The sequence below is a fragment of the Scyliorhinus canicula genome, chromosome 9 (assembly GCF_902713615.1).
Source record: "Scyliorhinus canicula chromosome 9, sScyCan1.1, whole genome shotgun sequence".
Lineage (NCBI taxonomy): Eukaryota > Metazoa > Chordata > Chondrichthyes > Carcharhiniformes > Scyliorhinidae > Scyliorhinus > Scyliorhinus canicula.
Window position 1 is genome coordinate 233,967 of NC_052154.1, and position 23,945 is coordinate 257,911.

The window sequence follows — 23,945 nt, forward strand, 5'->3', positions numbered from 1 at the left end:
ACTTCCGGGGTCCGTATCCCTCTATTCCCATCCTATTCATGTATTTGTCAAGACGCCACTTAAATGTCACTATCGCCCCCGTTTCCACCACCTCCTCCGGCAGCGAGTTCCAGGCACCCACTCCCTCTGTGAAAAACTTGCCTCGTACATCTCCTCTAAACCTTGCCCCTCGCACCTTAAACCTATGCCCCCTAGTAATTGACCCCTCTACCCTGGCAAAAAGGCCTCTGACTATCCACTCTGTCTATGCCCCTCATAATTTTGTAGACCTCTATCAGGTCGCCCCTCAACCTCCATCGTTCCAGTGAGAACAAACCGAGTTTATTCAACCGCTCCTATCTGCCATAATCTTGAGGAAGGGTTTAATACTTTTTAATTTGATGATTAACACACTTTTCCTCAGACTGGCCAACAATACCAGCCCTCAAAACTCCCTTTTTCAGTAATTTTGATTTAAAAATAAAGCTAGCCAGAATAAAGATCAGCAAAATCTGAACTGTGAACAGGGATCTGCAAGTGATCGATATTTTATTTTAAGGCTCTCAATCAGTAAATAAAATGAAATCTCAAATTCTTACAGAAATGAGCAAGGGATCAGGCCCATAAGACTGTTTCCTGAGCTCTGGAGGAGTGCAATGGCCATGCGGGGATATTTCTGCTTGAAACCTGGTTACTAATAAACGGCACAAAGTCTTCAGCAAAACAAAATCCGCTTTTTTTTAAAAATAGGCAAACAATGTGGCAGCATCGGGCAGTCTGATTCTTTCTTGATCTCCTGTGGGTCCACCTTCAGGTAGTTTCTCTCTCGGCTTCAGGCTGCATAATTCCTTGTGAGTTCAGGACTAACTGGTAGATTAAGGAGTTTAATAGAAGGCTCAGCCTTCCTGCCCAAAGTCTTCTGTAAATTTCTTCACCTTGTTAAGATCCTCAGCATTGACAGTGGGTCGAGTGGTCGCCTGTGAGCGAAGCATGTCAGACTGCAGAAAGAAACAAGAGAATGCAGGAGTTAGAACCTAGAGTGCAAAGTAAGGAGCACAGGGATGGTGCCCGTGACAGGAGCCCTCCAAACCTATCCTAATCTGTCAATGATTTGCACATCAAAAACTGCAGAGATTGGAATGACAACTGAAGCCAGGTCCTCAGCGTGACTCACAGACCTTCCCGAATAACCTGCGCATTCCCCAAGCCCAATCCTGAGCTCAAACCACCAGACTTTAGCAATGCTGTCACAAAGGGCAGAGAATGAATCGGGAGCCTTGGGCTGCCCTTAGCTGTAATCGGGCCTGACAGCAGAGGCTAGACATCCATTAAAGCATAGCCAGAATAAGGAGGCAAAATCAGAAATGCTAAAACAATTAACTTTCTTTGGATTGGATTATTGTGTCATACCCTAATGCGGTATTTCAATTGCTGCTCATTTTCTTTCTCCCAAGCTGAGCCTCAGAGCAGGAAAATAATTCTCTAATCCGTACAGGACAACAGATCTAGGATTCTGGAGGACACACATACCAAGGTACAGGACATGCATGCTTAAAATGGACTTACTCTGCTCTCACTAAGTCAGTGTTTCAAAGCATTGTCCCAAAATACTGCTTTGCATCTGAGGAATCTGTGTAACGGTCCAACTGACCGAGGCAGAGAAAATTCTTTGGATCAGCCACACCCTCACCTACTAAATTGCAACATTAGCAGCAACTGACCCATGGTAGAGCTATGAGGAAAATCAGCATTACCATGCAAACCACCGGCTCCAGCAGCTTATCACTGGGAACATCCACCCAGGTCATCTCAATGGCAGCTGGATCTCCAGGGGAGCAGGGCGTCAAGAGATCATCCACTATCACATTTGGATTTGTCCTGGATGGACCCCGAATCTGTTGCGGAAGAGATCAGACATGTAGCATTATATCATCATATATATCTGACAGCAAGGCATCGCGATCATTTTTAAATGAACCAGTTTGTAAATCTCACTCATCAGTTATGTACAAGCACATTTGGTGTGTTTTATACATAGAGGCACAAGATACAGGAGGAAGGAGATTATGCTAAATTTAGACAAAAATGGTCAGGCCAGAGTTGGACTGCAGCGAGCTGTTTGGGCACCCAAAGACCATGTGAGAGAATAAGCAAAGATCTATTAGGCTGGAATATTATCATTCCAAAGACTCATTGTTTTTTGAAACAAACAGAAAAGCTTAAAAGGGGAAACTACTAAAAACAATGGGAGGTTTTGGGAGGGTAAATCGTGAGATTGTTCCCAATGGTTTGAGGAGTAACAGACAGATACCGACTGAGGATTGTCAGAACAAAAAATGAGGGAGGAAAATGGTTTCAAACTGTTTTAATGCAAAATATACAGACAAACAAAAGGTAAGTGATGATATTTGAAAAAGGCAAATGCACAAAAGAAATAGAAATAGGAGCAGGAATAATGAAATGAAATGAAATGAAATGAAATGAAATGAAATGAAAATCGCTTTTTGTCACGAGTGGGCTTCAAATGAAGTTATGCAGTCCTGAATGATCAACAACTTACCCCGCGACATGCCCCCCTTACGCGACATGCCCCCCTCTTACCCTGCGACATGCCCCCCTTACCCTGCGACACGCCCCCATACCCTGCGACACGCCCCCCCTTACCCTGCGACACGCCCCCCATACCCTGCGACACGCCCCCCATACCCTGCGACACGCCCCCCATACCCTGCGACACGCCCCCCCATACCCTGCGACATGCTCCCCCTTACCATGCGACATGCTCCCCCTTACCCTGCAACACGCCCCCCATACCCTGCGACACGCCCCCCATACCCTGCGACACGCCCCCCATACCCTGCGACACGCCCCCCATACCCTGCGACACGCCCCCCATACCCTGCGACACGCCCCCCATACCCTGCGACACGCCCCTCATACCCTGCGACATGCCCCCCCATACCCTGCAACATGCCCCTCTTACCCTGCGACACGCCCCCATACCCTGCAACATGCCCCTCTTACCCTGCGACACGCCCCCATACCCTGCGACATGCCCCTCTTACCCTGCGACACGCCCCCATACCCTGCGACATGCTCTCCTTATCCTGCGACATGCTCCCCCTTACACCGCGACATGGCCCCTTACCCTGCGACACGGCCCCTTACCCTGCGACACGCCCCCCCATATCCTGCGACATGCCCCCCCATACCCTGCGACATGCCCCCCCCATATCCTGCGACATGCCCCCCCCATACCCTGCGACATGCCCCCCCCCATACCCTGCGACATAAGAACATAAGAAATAGGAGCAGGAGTAGGCCCTCTGGCCCCTCGAGCCTGCTCCGCCATTCAATGAGATCATGGCTGATCTTTTGTGGACTCAGCTCCACTTTCCGGCCCGAACACCATAACCCTTAATCCCTTTATTCTTCAAAAAACTATCTATCTTTACCTTAAACCCATGTAATGAAGGAGCCTCAACTGCTTCACTGGGCAGGGAATTCCATAGATTCACAACCCTTTGGGTGAAGAAGTTCCTCCTAAACTCAGTCCTAAATCTACTTCCCCTTATTTTGAGGCTTTGTCCCCGAGTTCTGCTTTCACCCGCCAGTGGAAACAACCTGCCCGCATCTATCCTATCTATTCCCTTCATAATTTTAAATGTTTCTATAAGATCCCCCCTCATCCTTCTAAATTCCAACGAGTACAGTCCCAGTCTACTCAACCTCTTCTCATAATCCAACCCCTTCAGCTCTGAGATTAACCTAGTGAATCTCCTCTGCACACCCTCCAGTGCCAGTATGTCCTTTCTCAAGTAAGGAGACCAAAACTGAACACAATACTCCAGATGTGGCCGCACTAACACCTTATACAATTGCAACATAACCTCCCTAGTCTTAAACTTCATCCCTCGAGTAATGAAGGACAAAATTCCATTTGCCTTCTTAATCACCTGTTGCACCTGTAAACCAACTTTCTGTGACTCATGCACTAGCACACCCAGGTCTCTCTGCACAGCGGCATGCTTTAATATTTTATCGTTTAAATAATAACCCCGTTTGCTGTTATTCCTACCAAAATGGATAACCTCACATTTGTCAACATTGTATTCCATCTGCCAGACCCTAGCCCATTCACTTAACCTATCCAAATCCCTCTGCAGACTTCCAGTATCCTCTGCACTTTTTGCTTTACCACTCATCTTAGTGTCATCTGCAAACTTGGACACATTGTCCTTGGTCCCCAACTCCAAATCATCTATGTAAATTGTGAACAATTGTGGGCCCAACACGGATCCCTGAGGGACACCACTAGCTACTGATTGCCAACCAGAGAAACACCCATTAATCCCCACTCTTTGCTTTCTATTAATTAACCAATCCTCTATCCATGCTACTACTTTACCCTTAATGCCATACATCTTTACCTTACGCAGCAACCTTTTGTGTGGCACCTTGTCGAAGGCTTTCTGGAAATCCAGATATACCACATCCATTGGCTCCCCGTTATCTACTGCACTGGTAATGTCCTCAAAAAATTCCACTAAATCAGTTAGGCATGACCTGCCCTTTATGAACCCATGCTGCGTCTGCCCAATGGGACAATTTCTATCCGGATGCCTCGCTATTTCTTCCTCGATGATAGATTCCAGCATCTTCCCTACTACCGAAGTTAAGCTCACTAGCCTATAATTACCCGCTTTCTGCCTACCTCCTTTTTTAAACAGTGGTGTCACGTTTGCTAATTTCCAATCCACCGGGACCACCCCAGAGTCTAGTGAATTTCGGTAAATTATCACTAGTGCATCTGCAATTCCCCAAGCCATCTCTTTTAGCACTCTGGGATGCATTCCATCAGGGCCAGGAGACTTGTCTACCTTTAGCCCCATTAGCTTGCCCATCACTACCTCCTTAGTGATAACAATCATCTCAAGGTCCTCACCTGTCATAGCCTCATTTCTATCAGACACTGGCATGTTATTTGTGTCTTCCACTGTGAAGACCGACCCAAAAAACCTGTTCAGTTCCTCAGCCATTTCCTCATCTCCCATTATTAAATCTCCCTTCTCATCCTCTAAAGGACCAATATTTACCTTAGCCACTCTTTTTTGTTTTATATATTTGTAGAAACTTTTACTATCTGTTTTCATATTCTGAGCAAGTTTACTCTCATATCTATCTTACTCTTCTTTATAGGTTTTTTAGTAGCTTTCTGTTGCCCCCTAAAGATTTCCCAGTCCTCTAGTCTCCCACCAATCTTTGCCACTTTGTATGCTTTTTCCTTCAATTTGATACTCTCTCTTATTTCCTTAGATATCCACGGTCGATTTTCCCTCTTTCTACCATCCTTCCTTTTTGTTGGTATAAACCTTTGCTGAGCACTGTGAAAAATCGCTTGGAAGGTTCTCCACTGTTCAACTGTTTCGCCATAAAGTCTTTGCTCCCAGTCTACCTTAGCTAGCTCTTCTCTCATCCCATTGTAATCTCCTTTGTTTAAGCACAAAACACTAGTGTTTGATTTTACCTTCTCACCCTCCATCTGTATTTTAAATTCCACCATATTGTGATCGCTCTTTCCGAGAGGATCCCTAACTATGAGATCATTAATCAATCCTGTCTCATTACACAGGACCACATCTAGGACCGCTTGTTCCCTCGTAGGTTCCATTACATACTGTGCTAGGAAACTATCGCGGATACATTCTATAAACTCCCCCTCAAGGCTGCCTTGACCGACCTGGTTAAACCAATCGACATGTAGATTAAAATCCCCCATGATAACTGCTGTGCCATTTCTACATGCATAAGTTATTTATTTGTTTATTGCCTGCCCCACCATCTCGTTACTATTTGGTGGCCGATAGACTACTCCTATCAGTGACTTTTTTGCCTTACTATTCCTGATTTTCACTCAAATGGATTCAACCTTATCCTCCATAGCACCGATGTCATCCCTTACTATTGCCCGGATGTCATCCTTAAATAACAGAGCAACACCACCTCCCTTACCATCCACTCTGTCCTTCCGAATAGTTTGATACCCGTGGATATTTAACTCCTAGTCGTTACCATCCGTTAACCATGTTTCAGCAATGGCCACTAAGTCATAGTCATTCACAATGATTTGCGGCATCAAATCATTTACCTTATTCCGAATACTATGAGCATTCAGGTAAAGTACACTAATGTTGGCTTTTATACCTCTGTTTTGAATCTTAACATGTCGATCAGTAACCATAGAATTTTGGACACCAAGGGCAATTTATCATGGCCAATCCACCCAACCTGCACATCTTTGGACTGTGGGAGGATACCGGAGTACCCGGACGAAACCCACGCACACAGGTGGAGGATGTGCAGACTCCACACAGACAGTGACCCAAGGCGAAATCAAACTTGGGACCCTAGAGCTGTGAAGCAATTGTGCTATCCACAATGCTACCGTGCTGCCCTTAAGAAGAAGTTAACCTACACTCCATTATTCTACCCTAATCCATGTACCTATCGAATAGCCGCTTGAAGGTCCCTAACGTTTCCGACTCAACTACTTCCACAGGCAGTGCATTCCATGCCCCCACTACTCTCTGGGTAAAGAACCTACCTCTGACATCCCCTCTATATCTTCCACCATTTATCTTAAATTGATGTCCCCTTGTAATGGTGTGTTCCACCTGGGGGAAAAGTCTCTGACTGTCTACTCTATCTATTCCCCTGATCATCTTATAAACCTCTATCAAGTCGCCCCTCATCCTTCTACGTTCTAATGAGAAAAGGCCTAGCACCCTCAACCTTTCCTCGTTATGACCTACTCTCCATTCCAGGCAACATCCTGGCAAATCTCCTTTGCATCTTTTCCAAAGCTTCTATATCCTTCCTAAAATGAGGCGACCAGAACTGCACACAGTACTCCAAATGTGGCCTGACCAAGGTTTTGTACAGCTGCATCATCACCTCACGGCTCTTAAATTCAATCCCTCTGCTAATGAACGCTAGCACACCATAGGCCGCCTTCACAGCTCTATCCACTTGACTGGCAACTTTCAAAGATCTATGAACATAGACCCCCAAGATCTCTCTGTTCCTCCACATTGCCAAGAACCCTACCGTTAACCCTGTATTCCGCATTCATATTTGCCCTTCCAAAATGGACAACCTCACACTTGTCAGGGTTAAACTCCATCTGCCACTTCTCAGCCCAGCTCTGCATCCTATCTATGTCTCTTTGAAGCCGACAACAGCCCTCTTCACTATCCACAACTCCACCAATCTTCGTATCATCTGCAAATTTACTGACCCACCCTTCAACTCCCTCATCCAAGTCATTAATGAAAATCACAAACAGCAGAGGACCCAGAACTGATCCCTGCGGTACGCCACTGATAACTGGGCTCCAGGCTGAATATTTGCCATCCACCACCATTCTCTGTCTTCTATCGGTTAGCCAGTTTGTTATCCAACTGGCCAAATTTCCCACTATCCCATGCCTCCTTACTTTCTGCACAAGCCTACCATGGGGAACCTTATCAAATGCCTTACTAAAATCCATGTACACTACATCCACTGCTTTACCTTCATCCACATGCTTGGTCACCTCCTCAAAGAATTCAATAAGACTTGTAAGGCAAGACCTACCCCTCACAAATCCGTGCTGACTATCCCTAATCAAGCAGTGCCTTTCCAGATGCTCAGAAATCCTATCCCTCAGTACCCTTTCCATTACTTTGCCTACCACCGAAGTAAGACTAACTGGCCTGTAATTCCCAGGGTTATCCCGATTCCCTTTTTTGAACAGGGGCACGACATTCGCCACTCTCCAATCCTCTGGTACCACCCCTGTTGACAGCGAGGACGAAAAGATCATTGCCAACGGCTCTGCAATTTCATTTCTTGCTTCCCATAGAATCCTTGGATATATCCCGTCAGGCCCGGGGGACTTGTCTATCCTCAAGTTTTTCAAAACGCACAACACATCTTCCTTCCTGACAAGTATCTCCTCGAGCTTATCAGTCTGTTTCACACTGTCCTCTCCAACAATATGGCCCCTCTAGTTTGTAAATACTGAAGAAAAATACTTGTTCAAGACCTCTCCTATCTCTTCAGACTCAATACACAATCTCCCGCTACTGTCCTTGATCGGACCTACCCTCGCTTTAGTCATTCTCATATTTTTCACATATGTGTAAAAGACCTTGGGGTTTTTCTTTGATCCTACCTGCCAAAGATTTTTCATGCCCTCTCTTAGCTCTCCTAATCCCTTTCTTCAGTTCCCTCCTGGCTATCTTGTATCCCTCCAGCACCCTGTCTGAACCTTGTTTCTTCAGCCTTACATAAGTCTCCTTCTTCCTCTTAACAAGACATTCAACCTCTCTTGTCAACCATGGTTCCCTCACTCGACCATCTCTTCCCTGCCTAACAGGGACATACATATCAAAGACACGCAGTACCTGTTCCTTGAACAAGTTCCACATTTCACTTGTGTCCTTCCCTGACAGCCTATGTTCCCAACTTCTGCACTTCAATTCTTGTCTGACAGCATTGTATTTACCCTTCCCCCAATTATAAACCTTGCCCTGTTGCACGCAAGGGCAATCCCTCTCCATAACTAAAGTGAAAGTCACAGAATTGTGGTCACTACCTCCAAAATATCCCCCACTAACAAATCTATCACCTGCCCTGGTTCATTACCAAGTACTAAATCCAATATGGCCTCCCCTCTGGTTGGACAATCTACATACTGTGTTAGAAAAGCTTCCTGGACACACTGCACAAACACTACCCCTATCCAAACTATTTGATCTTAAGAGTTTCCACTCAATGTTTGGGAAGTTGAAGTCACCCATGACTACTACCCTGTGACTTCTACACCTTTCCAAAATCTGTTTCCCAATCTGTTCCTCCACATCTCTGCTGCTATTGGGGGGCCTATAGAAAACTCCCAACAAGGTGACTGCTCCTTTCCTATTTCTGACTTCAACCCATATTACCTCAGTAGGCAGATCCCCCTCGAACAGCTTTTCTGCAGCTGTTATACTATCTCTAATTAACAATGCCACCCCCCCCCCCCCCCCACCTCTTTTACCATCCTCCCTAATCTTGTTGAAACATCTATAACCAGGGACCTCCAACAACCATTTCTGCCCCTCTTCTATCCAAGTTTCCGTGATGGCCACCACATCGTAGTCCCAAGTACCGATCCATGCCTTAAGTTCATCCACCTTATTCCTGATGCTTCTTGCATTAAAGTATACCCACTTCAACCCATCTCCTTGCCTGCAAGTACTCTCCTTTGTCAGTGTTACCTTCCCCACTGCATCACTACGTGCTTTGGCTGATCATCCAACTCAATAGCCTAATCCTGCTTTCTCCCCATAGCCTTTCATCCCATTCTCCCCAAGTGCTATATCCAGCCGTCTCTTGAATATATTCAAAGTTTTATCATCAACTACTTCCTGTGGTAATGAATTCCACAGGCTCACCACTCTTTGTGTGAAGAAAAGTCTCCTTATCTCTGTCCGAAATGGTTTACCCTGAATCCTCAGACTGTGACCCCTGGTTCTGGACACACCCACCATTGGTAACATCTTCCCTGCATCTACCCTGTCTAGTCCTGTTAGAATTTTATTAGTCTCTATGAGATTCCCCTCATTCTTCTGAACTCCAGTGAGAAAAATCCCAACCTAGTCAATCTCTCCTCATATGACAGTCCCGCCATCCCTGGAATCAGTCTGGTAAGCCTTCGCTGCACTCCCTCAAGAGCAAGAACATCCTTCCTCAGAGAAGGAGACCAAAATCCACACAATATTCTAGGTGTGGCTTCAGCAAGACACTGTACAATTGCAGCAACACATCTCTGCTTCTATACTCGAAACCTCTCGCAATGAAGGCCAACATACCATTAGCCTTCTTTACCGCCTGCTGCACCTGCATGCTTACCTTCAGCGAATGGTGCACAAGGACACCCAGGTCCCCCTGCACACGCCTCTCCCAATTTACCATTCAGATAGTAATCTGCCTTCCTGTTTTTGCTTCCAAAGTGAATAATCTCACACTTATCCAAATTATACTGCATCTGCCATTGATTTGCCCACTTGCCCAACCTGTCCAGATCATGCTGTAGGATCCCTGCATCCTCGTCACAATTCATCCTCCCCACAATTCATCCTCCCACCTCAGTTGGTATCATCTGCAAACTTTGAGATGTTACATTTTGTTCCCTCATCCAAATCACTTTTATATATTATGATACCGATCCCGTGGCACCTCACTAATCACTGTCTGCCAATTTGAAAAGGACCCATTTAGAACATAGAACATAGAACAGTACAGCACAGAACAGGCCCTTCGGCCCTCAATGTTGTGCCGAGCCATGATCACCCTACTCAAACCCACGTATCCACCCTATACCCGTAACCCAACAACCTCCCCCTTAGCCTTACTTTTATAAGGACACTACGGGCAATTTAGCATGGCCAATCCACCTAACCCGCACATCTTTGGACTGTGGGAGGAAACCGGAGCACCCGGAGGAAACCCACGCACACAGGGGGAGGACGTGCAGACTCCACACAGACAGTGACCCAGCCGGGAATCGAACCTGGGACCCTGGAGCTGTGAAGCATTTATGCTAACCACCATGCTACCCTGCTGCCACCATTTATTCCACCTAATGCCGTGAATTATACTTTTAATATCCCTTTTTAACACTTACAGGTTTTAACACGTGGCTGCTGTGAATTCCATTTCAAAGCTCCTTTGTATTTTAAATTCTTATTTTAAGACCATTCTGATGGCTTTAATTTTAGGGTTCCTTGCATCTAGATACAAAGGCAGGATTCTGTCTTGTTATTGCCTTATCCATTTGTACCATCACCTTAAAAACATGTACCCTCTATTACTTTCAAAATACATCATCACTTTTTTTGTCACTGCTAAACCCTGGATCACTGGCAATCAGATGTCACTGTGCCATGGTTAAGATGCACAGACACTGGCTTAACTGTACCACTGGAATATTTATTCTTAGAGGGAGGTTGTGACTTAGACCATAAAACATAGGAGCAGAATTAGGCCGCTTGGCCCATCAAGACTGCTCCGCCATTCAATCATGGCTGATATTTTTTCTCATCCCCATTCTCCTGACTATTCCCTATATTAATCAAGAACCTATCAATCTATGTCTTAAAGACACTCAGTGATTTATAATAAAACACCGGCTATTTACCTTTTTAAAATGGGTTGCTGATTGCACTTTCCGAACTGGCTGCATTAATGCATCACGGACAATTATACAGATGTCTGCACCAGAATACCCCTCTGTTTTCCTACCGAGCTCCCGGAAGTCAGCCTCCGTCAGGCAGTATGGGGTTGTGCCCAGGTGCAATTTAAACATGTGGACTCTTGCTGGTTCCTCTGGCAATGGGATGTAAATCCGTTTCTCAAACCTTAATACAAACAGTTAAGGAACTTTTAAATTATTTCACATAATTAAAGAAACTATTGCCAATATTTGTTTGAAATAGTACAATATGAAACTTAACCTCCTCCTAATGGCAGAATCCAGCACCCAGGGAATGTTTGTCGCTCCCAGAACCAATATTCCATCACTACTATTACCAACACCTGAAATTGGAGAAACAAATTATTTTTTGAATTAGTCACAGAAAACTTTTGCAGCCTCAAGTATACAATAGTCAGGTTAGGTTTCTCTCTCGTGGATTAAGACAGACAGAAATGTAAAGATTAATGACCTAATTGGAATAGCTCAGAAACCTGGAAAACTGATCCCAGACCCACACATTCCAAAAAGAATCACGACTTTTGGCACAAGATCCTCTTGCCGCAAACAAGGAGCTGTGTCTGTCTGTGTAATTGCAACTTCTCCATTCAGACTGGTCTGATCGTTCTATCCACGGTCCTCCCTCCTTTCACCTGCATTCCTTTGATGGACTTCCCCATCAACCAGCAGCCTGATTCACAGCTGGTGCTTGCTTCACTCTGAGTTGACCTTTCCACAAAACCTAATCCCTAAACTCAAATTTCAGCTGGACCCTTGGTCTGAATCTGGTAGCGAAAAATGAGATGAAAATTTCCAAAAGGATGGTCTGTTCCCAAAGCACAAAATTGCTGATTCTGCACCAATATTCACTCTTGCTCACAACAGAATAACAATAAGAATGGGAAATGTTGTACTGGTGCAGATTGGTTACCATTGAGAGAAATGTATTTGTCTAATTTGTGCTATTCATTAACTGAGGGTGCTGATGGGCCAGTGTTTAGTTGGGGTAGGTGCATGTGACCTCTGAATTCTCAGTTTCGCTTTCACACTCAATATTGGGTACAAACCAGTACGATCTGAAATACAAATCATCGAGGAAGTACTCACTTGGCCAAACAGAACATTATAATAAAGGCTCTTGCAGCACAGGCGGAAGACATGGGGTTTGTGCTGGTTTCTTGAAAGAACAATCCAATTCACAGAATCACAGAACTGTTCCACCAAAGGTGGCGGCTATTTTGCCAGTTCTCTAACTGACCAATCCTGGCCTGCTCCCCATAACTCTGCATTCTTCCTTTTCACACAATAATCCAATTCCTCCTTGAATAACTTGATTAAACCTGCCTCCACCACACTCTCAGGCAACACATTACAGATCTTAACTTCTTGCTATATGATGTTTTTCTCATGCACCGATTGCTTCCTTTACCAATTAATGGATATCTGTGCTCTCTCACGTTGAAGATCCTTCCACCAGTGGGAGCAGTCCCTCCACCTCATGATTTTGAAAACGTAGGGCAGCACGGTGGCACAGTGGTTAGCATTGTTGCCTACGGCGCTGACGACCCGGGTTCGAATCCCGGCCCTGGGTCACTGTCCGTGTGGAGTTTGCACATTCTCCCTGTGTCTGTGTGGGTTTCGCCCCCACAACCCAAAAGGTGTGCAGGCTAGGTGGATTGGCCATGCTAAATTGCCCCTTAATTGGAAAAGATAATTGGGTACTCTAAATTTTTTTTAAAAAAATAATGATTTTGAAAACGTCCATCAAATCTCCTCTCGACATTCTCTTCAAGAAAAACAGTCCCCTCTTCTCCAATCATTCAAAGTAATTGAACTGCCTCATCCCTAGAACTATCCTATCGTTTCTGCATCATTTAAACATCTTCACATCTTCCCGAAGGCATGTCACCCAGAAGTACACACAATTCCCCACCCGAGGCCGAAGCAGTGTTTTATGCAAGTTTAACATAAGCTCCTTGCTCTTGTGCTCTATAACCATATTAAAAAAGCCTTATTAACCTGTTCTGCCACCTTCAATAAGTTATACATGTATACACCCAGGTCCTTCTGCACCCCCTTAGAATTGTAACCCTTTATATTGTATTGTCCCTCTATGTTCTTTCTATCAAACTGAATCACTTTACAATTCTCTGCAATGAACTTCATCTGCCACTTGTCCGCCCATTCCACCAACACTTTCAAGCTCTATACTGTCCTCACAGTTCATAATGCTTCCAAGATTCGTATCATTGCAAATTTTGAAATTGTCCCCAGTACATTAAGCCCTAGATCATCGCTATACATCGGGAAAAGCAATGGTCTCAACACTGACCCCAGGAACCCCACTACAGATGCTCTCCAATTCAAAATAAATCCATTAACCAATACTTTATTCCCTGTCATTCAGCTAATTTAGTATCCATGTTGCTACTGTCCCTTTTATTCCACAATCTCCAACATTGCTGAGAAGTCTGTTGTGTGACACAGTATCAAACACCATTTGGAAGTCCATGAATAAAACAGTAGCAGCATTATCCTCCCTTGGTTACCTCATCAAAAAACTCCAGCAAGTTAGATAAACCGCATGCTAGATAAAGATATTTTCCCTGAACAAATCCACGCTGACTAATTAACCTGCATTTGCCCGTGTGACTATTATTTATTTTTAGAAGCTTCCCCACTCCTGAAATTAAACTGATCGGCTTGTAGTTGCTGGGCTTACTTATGCACCTTTTTTTGAACAGGGGTGTAACATTTGCAGTTCTCCAGTCCTCTGGCACCTCCCCTGAGGCTAAGGAAAACTAAAATTATGGTCAGTGTCTCCGCAATTTCCACTCCCATGTCCCTCAGTATCTTTTGATTCATCTCATCTGGCCCCAGTGCCTTCCAATACCTCCTCCCTATTACTTTTAAACCTTTCCAGTGTTTACCTCTTCTTTGACCATGACCTGGGCAGCATTTTCTTTCCTGGTTAAAGACAGATTTAAAAGTATTTGATCATACCTCAGTTACGCCCTCAGTTTCCATGCACAGATCCTCTTTCTGTTCTCTACTCCTCCTTTTACTATTGATATGGTTATGGAAGACTTTTGGACACCCTGTCAATAAAATGCCAGTGTCTTTTCATACTCTTTTCGTTTCTGTATTTTTTTTCACTTTCCCTCTGAACCTTCCCGTAACAGCCTCCCCGAACAGGCGCCGGAATGTGGCGACTAGGGGCTTTTCACAGTAACTTCATTTGAAGCCTACTCGTGACAATAAGTGATTTTCATTTTTCATTTCATTTCTGTATTCCGGTTAGTTCCGAGTTGTATTGTTATTCATTCAGCTCTTCCTTTGCCCTGCCAATTTCTTCCCTTCCAAGTATTTATTCAATTCCCTTTGAAAGGTGATACAGAGTCTGCTTCCACCAACTATTCAGGCTGGAGATTTCTTAAATCTAGTTACTGATTCTCACAACAATCAAAAGTGTTTATTATTTAGTCTGATCAAACCCCACCATAAAAATTCTTTTTTTGGAGGAAAAAATCCAAAATATTGAAAATAAAGAGGAAATCTCTGATGATGATGGGCCCATTAGCATGCCAACCTCTTGCTTAAAACCCGAGAACATTCGGTATTGTTGCAATCTGTTTGGGCAGGAGAACCTCTAATTTCTACAGGACCACACCACTGAACTCATAGCCAGAAATTCGAGAAAGGGAAAGAAATCAATGTTTCAGTATATGCTATTTGTAATGTACATCAGTCTGAATTAAAGTGAACTATCCTCCTAATGACAGGATTCCAAGAGGAAAAGGTTTGGGTTATACCTTGCATCTGGACCAGAAATTCTGTTTTGATACGTCGGGCAGCTTCACTTTCATTCTCGTTCCTGGATCCACAGAGCGAATCGACCTCATCAATAAATATGATGGAGGGTTTGTGCTGTCGAGCCAACTCAAACAGATTTTTCACAAGTCTGAGGAATAAAGGAAACATGATTACCCAGTGAGTCTCGCATATTTTTCCGTAACCTCAAGGAAAAGCAAATTAAAAAGAACTTGCAACGGCTCAAGGAAGCCCCTTTCTTTTAGTATCCATTTGCTTCTGCCTTCTCTCATATGCTGACCAACTTTGTAGACTCCTTGCAGGCATTGCCATCTTCTGTGTTGGTATCTCAACTGATGATCATTGGTTTGACAAACAGCTATTGTTGCCAATCTCCGAGAGATGTGACCCCAAGTAACTGAGCAGCCTCCCTGATTTGCTGAGAATGAACAACTACACACAAAATAGGAAAGTAGGTTATTCAGCCCCTCCAGCCTGTACTGCCATCCTATAAGATCATAGCTGATCTATTTGTGTTTCAAGTTGTATATTCTCATCTATCCCTGATAAGTTCCAAAATCACACAAGATTTTCCTCATTTCTGTCCGAAAAGGGTGACCGCCAACCTTAAAACAACATCACTGGTTCTGGATTCACCCATATCTACCTTGTCAAAACCATTCAGGATCTTGTACACTTCAATCAAGTTACCCATCACTCTCCCAAACACCAGTGGAAACAAACACAGTGTGACAAACCTTTTGCAACCCACTCATTCCAGATATCAATCTAGTAAACCTTCTCTGAACTGCTTGCAACACATTTACATCCTTCTCTAAATAAGGAGACCAAAACTGCTCTCACTATTCGAGATGTAGTCTCACCAATGAACAAAGAAAAGTACAGCACAGGAACAGGCCCTTCGGCCCTCCAAGCCTGCACCGACCATGCTGTCAGTCTAAATTAATGACCTGTATAACTGAAGCATATATGTTCAGTTCCTCTCGTGATAAAGGATAGTATTCCACTAACCTTAATTACACGTTGTACCTGCAGATTAGCTTTTTATGACTCATGCACTGGAACACCCAGATCCCTCTGCACCTCTGAATTCTGCAGCTGTTCTCTGTTTAAGGAATACTCTGCTTTTTTATTCTTCCTGCTAAAGTGAACTTGACATTTTCCCATATTTTACTCCATCTGCCAGATTTTTCCCCAATCTCCCAACCCATGTCCATCTACAATCTCCATACCCTCTTCGCAACATACTTTCCTACCTTAGTGTCATCTGCAAATTTAGCTACCATGCCTTCACACTCCTCATCTAAATCATTGATATAAATTGTAAAACGTTGAGGCCCCAGCAGAGGCCCCTGCAGGACTCCACTCGCCACATCCTGCCAATCAGAAAAAGAACCATTTATGCTGGCAGCCAGAAAACAACCTTCTATCCATTCTAGTAAAAACATAGAAACTTGGAGGAGGAGGCCATTCAGCCTTTCAAGATGGTCTGCCATTCATTATGATGGCTGATCATCTAACTTCTGTCCCCACCTTCCCCCCTATCCTTTGATGCTTTTAGCCCCAGTGCTAAATCAAACTCCTTCTTGAAAACAAACAATGTTTTGGCCTCGACTATTTCCTGTGGTAACGAATTCCACAGGCCGGCCACACTCTGGGTAAAGAAATTTCTCCTCATCTCTGTTTAGCACAGGGCTAAATTGCTGGCTTTGAAAGCAGACCAAGCAGGCCAGCAGCACGATTCGATTCCCGTAACAGCCTTCCCGAACAGGCGCCGGAATGTGGCGACTAGGGGCTTTTCACAGTAACTTCATTTGAAGCCTACTCGTGACAATAAGCGATTTTCATTTCATAAATGGTTTACCCCGTATCCTCAGACTGTCCTCCCTCGTTTTGGACTCCCCCACCATCAGGAACATCCTTCTTGCATCAACCCTGTCGAATACTGTCAGATTTGGTTTCAGTGAAATCCCCCCTCATTCTTCTGAACGCCACTGAATATAATCCTAACTGACTCACTCTCTCCTCATTGGTCAGTATCGCCATCCCAGGAATCAGCCGGGTAAACCTTCACTCCACTCCCTCGAGAGCAAGAACATCCTTCCTCAGATAAGGAGACCAAAACTGCACATCCCCTCCACCTTTATTCACAGTGCGCATTATTCCTTCAAAGAACTCCAGCAAATTGATTAAACATGATTTCGCTTTCACAGAACCTCACTGACCCTTCCTGATTATCTTGAGTTTGTCTAAGTGCCCAGCTATAACCTCCTTAATGATCAAGTCTAACACCTCTCCCCTGACAGACATCATACTAACTGGCCTCATGGTGGTCCAGACCTTGTGGAAGAAGCAATAATGGGAAATGAACAGGTAGCAAAGGGTCTATTGCCTTTCCTGGTAATGTACAATTCACCCTCAGTAAGAATCGCAAAGTTTTAAAGGGAGGTGCAATCGACCATACAAGTTTCTTTTGGGGACCAATCGAGGCAGATATCTCCCTTTCAATAACCTGAGGCCTTTTACCTGTTTTCAATTCAGATTATCTTAAATATTTCTCAAGCTGAGTAAAAACATTTTATCTTATATTTTGTCTGAACATATTTTCCATGATCACCACTTTTGTCCTCTGGCCCACCTTAGAATCATAAAAAGATTACAGCGTAGAAGGAGGCCATTTGGCCCACCTTGTCCATGCCAGCACGAGGACACCCAGGTTCCCTTTCTAAAGTCCCGAAAGACGTGCTGTTAGGTCATTTCGACATTCTGAATTCTCCCTGTGTACCCGAGCATGCGCCGGAATATGGCGACTTGGGGATTTTCACAGTAACTTCATTGCAGTGTTAACGTCTACTTGTGACAATAAAGATGATTAAATTATTAAATTAATCCCACCTTCCTTCACCGGGTCCATAGCCCTGCAGTTTACAGCACTTAAGGTGCAGATCCAGGTTATTTTTAAAAGAGTTTAGGGTCTCTGCCTCCACCACCAACTCTGGCAGCGATTTCCAGACACCCACTACCGTCTGGCCCACCTTCCTGAGGTAACATTCAGGGTTATCATGTCCAGGAGTAATTTAATATTTCACAAATATCCAGAAATTCCAATTATAACCATTTTTCATTGCAAATCTTAATCTTCCATCAGCTGCTTTCTTTTACACTGGAGACCAGACGCGCTTGCTCCACAATTTATAGTCGCAGCTCGATCTCTGGGATACCAATTGTTAGCCCTCCTCCAGATCCTTTCACTTTCTCATTCCACACATTGACTGCACTCACTTTTAGCTGCAAATTCACGATTATGGTCAGATTCTTAGATAGATAGATTTCGAACAGTGCAGAAAGAAGCTCTTCAGCCCATCGAGTCTGCACCGACCAAGCTCACTCACTTGTCCTATCCCAATAACCCCTTAACCTACACATCTTTATTTTTAAAACACAAAGGAGCAATTTAGCATGGCCAATCCACCTAATCTGCTCATCTTTGGACTGTGGAATCATTGCCTACAAAGCGCAAAGAGATAGGGAGGAAAGGGTGGCTAGGCAGAAGCTGGTCGACTCCATACTGGAGGTAGACCGTAAATACTCCGAGGCCCCGACCGTAGAGCTCCTGGCGGAGAGAAAAGAATTACAAAGGAACTTTGACCTGCTCTCCACCAGGAAAGCAGTACACCAACTCCGCCAGGCACGCGGGGCCCTGTACGAACACGGAGACAAAGCCAGCCGCCTGTTGGCACACCAGCTGAGAAAGCAGGCAGCCAGCAGGGAAATTGCGCAAATCAGAGGTACCAGAGGCACGTGGGAAACAGAACCAGAGAGGATTAACGAAACCTTCAAGGCCTTCTACCAAGAGCTGTACACCTCGGAGCCCCCAACGGGGAAGGCTGGGATGAACCGGTTTCTTGATGGACTGGACATACCAGTCGTGGGAGAGGGCAGAAAACGGGATCTGGAAGCACCACTAGCACTGGGAGAGATCATGGACAGCATTAGCTCCATGCAGGCGGGGAAGGCGCCGGGACCGGACGGATTCCCGGCGGACTGCTACAAAACAGTCGCGACAGCGCTGGCCCCGCACCTGCGGGAGATGTTCACAGACTCGCTAGCTAGGGGCACACTGCCACCCACGTTAGCACAGGCCTCAATCTCGCTGATACCTAAGAAAGACAAAGACCCAACGGAATGTGGGTCATACAGACCCATATCCCTGCTGAACGCAGACGCCAAAATACTGGCCAAAATCCTAGCCAAAAGGCTAGAAGACTGTGTACCTGAGGTGGTCACAGAGGACCAGACGGGCTTCGTCAAAGGTAGACAGCTTACCGCGAACATCAGGCGCCTGCTGAACGTGATAATGACCCCCTCCGGGGAGAGAACACAAGAGGTGATCGTCTCCCTGGACGCAGAAAAGGCCTTCGACAGAGTCGAATGGAAATACCTCATAGAGGTACTGGAGCGGTTCGGGCTTGGAACAGGGTTCACCGCTTGGGTAAAGCTCCTATACAACGCTCCCATGGCGAGTGTACGGACCAACAATACCAACTCCCAATACTTCCAGCTGCACAGGGGCACCAGACAAGGATGCCCACTGTCCCCGCTGCTGTTCGCACTAGCAATCGAACCGCTAGCAATCGCGCTCAGGGCAGCAAAAAATTGGAGGGGGATCCGAAGGGGAGGTAGAGAGCACAGAGTCTCACTCTATGCGGATGATCTGCTCCTCTATATCTCGGACCCACAAAGCAGCATGGACGGAATCATAGCGCTCCTGAAAGAGTTCGGAGCCTTCTCGGGGTACAAACTCAACATGAGCAAAAGTGAGATCTTCCCAGTACACCCGCAAGGGGGGGGGGCAGCGCTAAAGGGCCTGCCGTTCAAACAAGCCCGAAATAAATTCCGCTACCTGGGGATCCAAATAGCCCATGACTGGAAAGGGGTCCACAAATGGAACCTCACCAGCCTGACGGAGGAAGTTAAAAAGGACCTGCAAAGATGGAACACACTCCCGCTCTCCCTCGCGGGGAGAGTCCAGACGATCAAAATGAACGTACTGCCCAGGTTCCTTTTCCTGTTTAGATCCATTCCGATCTACATCCCCAAGGCCTTTTTCAAAGCGCTGGACAAACATATCATGGCGTTCGTATGGGGTGGTAAAAATGCTAGGATCCCAAAGAAGGTCATACAAAAAACAAAATCCAGGGGGGGGCTAGCCCTCCCGAATCTACAATTCTACCACTGGGCGGCAACAGCCGAGCGAGTAAGGGGATGGATCCAGGAGCCAGAAGCCAAGTGGGTGCGTGCGGAGGAGGCCTCCTGCATGGGAACCTCCCTCCGGGCCCTCGCCACGGCAGCACTCCCATCCCCACCCAAAAAACACTCCACCAGCCCAGTGGTGACAGCCACCCTCCAATCCTGGAACCAACTGCGGCAGCAATTTGGCCTGTACAAAATGTCGGACAAGGCTCCCATCTGCAACAACCACAGGTTCAAACCAGCACTGACCGACGCCACCTTCAAAAGGTGGAGGCAGGACGGGGGGACACTGACAGTCAGGGACCTATACACGGACGACAGGATCGCAACACTGGACGAACTGACAGAGAAATTTCAGCTAGATGGGGGGAACGAGCTACGGTACCTGCAGCTCAAAAACTTCCTACGAAAGGAGACAAGGACGTACCCACAACTGCCACGACAGACACTATTGGAAGACCTACTGGACGCAAGTATCCTAGAGAAAGGGAACTGTAGTGACATGTATGACCGACTGGTAGACAGGGACGACACCGTACTGGACGCAACAAGAAGGAAATGGGAGGACGATCTGGGGATGGAGATAGGGTGGGGACTCTGGAGCGAAGCACTGCATAGGGTCAACTCCACCTCCACGTGCGCAAGGCTCAGCCTGACGCAACTAAAAGTGGTACATAGAGCCCACTTAACGAGAAACCGTATGAGTAGGTTCTTCCCGGAGGTGGAGGACAAATGTGAGCGGTGCCAGAGAGGCCCGGCCAACCACGCCCACATGTTCTGGTCTTGCCCCAGACTTGTGGAGTACTGGACAGCCTTCTTCGAGGCTATGTCCAAAGTGGTGGGGGTGAGGGTGGAGCCATGCCCGATAGTGGCGGTCTTCGGGGTTTCAGACCAGCCAGATCTATTCCTGGGGAGGAGGGCGGACGCCCTTGCCTTTGCCTCCCTGATTGCCCGCCGTAGAATCCTGTTTGGCTGGCGGTCAGCAGCACCACCCAGAGCTGCAGACTGGCTGTCCGACCTCTCGGAATCTCTCCAAATGGAGAAAATCAAATTCGCCATCCGAGGGTCGGACGACGGCTTCCACAGAACGTGGGAGCCATTCATGCAACTGTTCCGGGACCTGTTTGTGGCCAACGTACATGAGGAAGAATAGTCGGGTGGCCAAGAACCAGGGGAAAATGGGCGGGAATCGTGGGAAGGTAGCCGGGGGGAGGGGGGGGGGGGGGGCTACGGGCTCGGTATGGGGGTTTGATGGCAAGCCAAGGCCCAAAACCAAACTATAAATAAATGCCTATAAACATGTGCCTCGGCCATATTGGGGAATGTAAAATATGTATGCTGGCTAAAGGGGGCGGCCACAATTATTGTTATGAAGATGCTTACCTGTAAATATTCATGTAAAAAATTTTTGTGTTTTCCTTTTTTTTTTCTCTCTCTCTAATAACTTGTAATTTGTCATATATAAAATATGAAAACTCAATAAAAAACATTTATAAAAAAAAAAAATCTTTGGACTGTGGGAGGAAACCGGAGCTCCTGGAGGAAACCCACGCACACACGGGGAGAACGTGCAGACGCCACACTCACCCGAGGTTGGAATGGAATCTGGGATCCTGGAGCTGTGAGGCAGCAGTGCTAACCACTGTGCCGCTCACGGTTCTTAATCTTTTGCTATTAATGAACACCACCAATCTCCACATCTCCCCCCATCCCCCAAACAACCTCTGCAATCCCCACATCTCCCCCCAACACTAACCAATCCCCCCCCCCCCCCCAAACTCCCCCATTTGACAGATGGGGAGCCCAGCCGATACTAGACACGAAAGAGAAAATGCTGGAAAATCTCAGCAGGTCTGGCAGCATCAGTAGGGAGAGAAAAGAGCTAACGTTTCGAGTCCGATGACTCTGTCAAATTGTTATGATATTAGACAGATGACTCTGCCCACTTCAACAGGGACCATACATTTGTATTTTCTGGATACGCCCTAAATACCTGTTTCATTGGACCATAGAACATAGAACATTACAGCCCAGTACAGGCCCTTCGGCCCTCGATGTTGCGCCGACCTGTGAAACCCCTCTAAAGCCCATCTACACTATTCCCTTATCATCCATATGTCTATCCAATGACCATTTAAATGCCCTTAGTGTTGGTGAGTCCACTACTGTTGCAGGCAGGGCATTCCACGCCCTTACTACTCTCTGAGTAAAGAACCTACCTCTGACATCTGTCCTATATCTATCTCCCCTCAATTTAAAGCTATGTCCCCTCATGCTAGACATCACCTTCAGAGGAAAAAGGCTCTCACTGTCCACCCTATCTAATCCTCTGATCATCTTGTATGCCTCAATTAAGTCACCTCTTAACCTTCTTCTCTCTAACGAAAACAGCCTCAAGTCCCTCAGCCTTCCCTCATAAGATTTTCCCTCCATACCAGGCAACATCCTGGTAAATCTCCTCTGTACCCTTTCCAAAGCTTCCACATCCTTCCTATAATGCGGCGACCAGAACTGCACACAATACTCCAAATGAGGCCGCACCAGAGTTTTGTACAGCTGCAACATGACCTCATGGCTCCGAAACTCAATCCTTCTACCTATAAAAGCTAACACATCGTACGCCTTCTTAACAACCCTCTCAACCTGGGTGCCAACTTTCAGGGATCTATGTACATGGACACCGAGATCTCTCTGCTCATCCACACTACCAAGAATCTTCCCATTAGCCCTCTGTCTTCCTGTTATTCCTTCCAAAATGAATCACCTCACACTTTTCTGCATTAAACTCCATTTGCCACCTGTCAGCCCAGCTCTGCAGCTTATCTATGTCCCTCTGTAACTTGTAACATCCTTCCGCACTGTCCACAACTCCACCGACTTTTGTGTCATCTGCAAATTTACTCACCCATCTTTCTACGCCCTCCTCCAAGTCATTTATAAAAATGACAAACAGCAGTGGCCCCAAAACAGATCCTTGTGGTACACCACTAGTAACTGGACTCCAGGCTGAACATTTCCCATCAACCACCACCCTTTGCCTTCTTCCAGCTAGCCAATTTCTGATCCAAACTGCTAAATCACCCTGAATCCCACGCCTCCGTATTTTCTGCAATAGCCTACCGTGGGGAACCTTATCAAACGCTTTACTGAAATCCATATACACCACATCAACTGCTTTACCCTGGTCCACCTGTATCGTCACCTTCTCAAAGAACTCAATAAGGTTTGTGAGGCACGACCTACCCTTCACAAAACCGTGTTGACTATCTCTAATCAAATTATTCCTTTCCAGATGATTATACATCCTATCTCTTATAAACCTTTCCAAGACTTTGCCCACAACAGAAGTAAGGCTCACTGGTCTATAGTTACCGGGGTTGTCTCTACTCCCCTTCTTGAACAAGGGGACAACATTTGCTATCCTCCAGTCTTCGGCACTATTCCTGTAGACAATGATGACATAAAGATCAAAGCCAAAGGCTCAGCAATCTCCTCCCTAGCTTCCCAGAGAATCCTAGGATAAATCCCATCCGGCCCAGGGGACTTATCTATTTTCACACTTTCCAGAATTGCTAACACCTCCTCCTTATGAACATCAAGCCCT

At 45.9% G+C, this 23,945-nt stretch overlaps 1 protein-coding gene across 2 annotated transcripts in view; it reads right to left on the reverse strand.

Annotated features, from left to right (window-relative positions):
* Positions 1–492: 492 nt before the first annotated feature.
* Positions 493–23,945, reverse strand: part of LOC119971042 (vacuolar protein sorting-associated protein 4A) — a 48,266-nt gene continuing 24,813 nt past the window's right edge. For both annotated transcript variants that reach the window (XM_038806154.1, XM_038806155.1), the window contains exons 7-11: positions 15,070–15,218; positions 11,520–11,601; positions 11,204–11,423; positions 1,734–1,874; positions 493–977 (exon numbers count right to left, since the gene is read on the reverse strand). In XM_038806154.1, the coding sequence (XP_038662082.1) occupies positions 876–977; positions 1,734–1,874; positions 11,204–11,423; positions 11,520–11,601; positions 15,070–15,218 (694 nt within the window). In that variant the 3' untranslated portion in view covers positions 493–875. The remainder of the gene's footprint in view (positions 978–1,733; positions 1,875–11,203; positions 11,424–11,519; positions 11,602–15,069; positions 15,219–23,945) is intronic.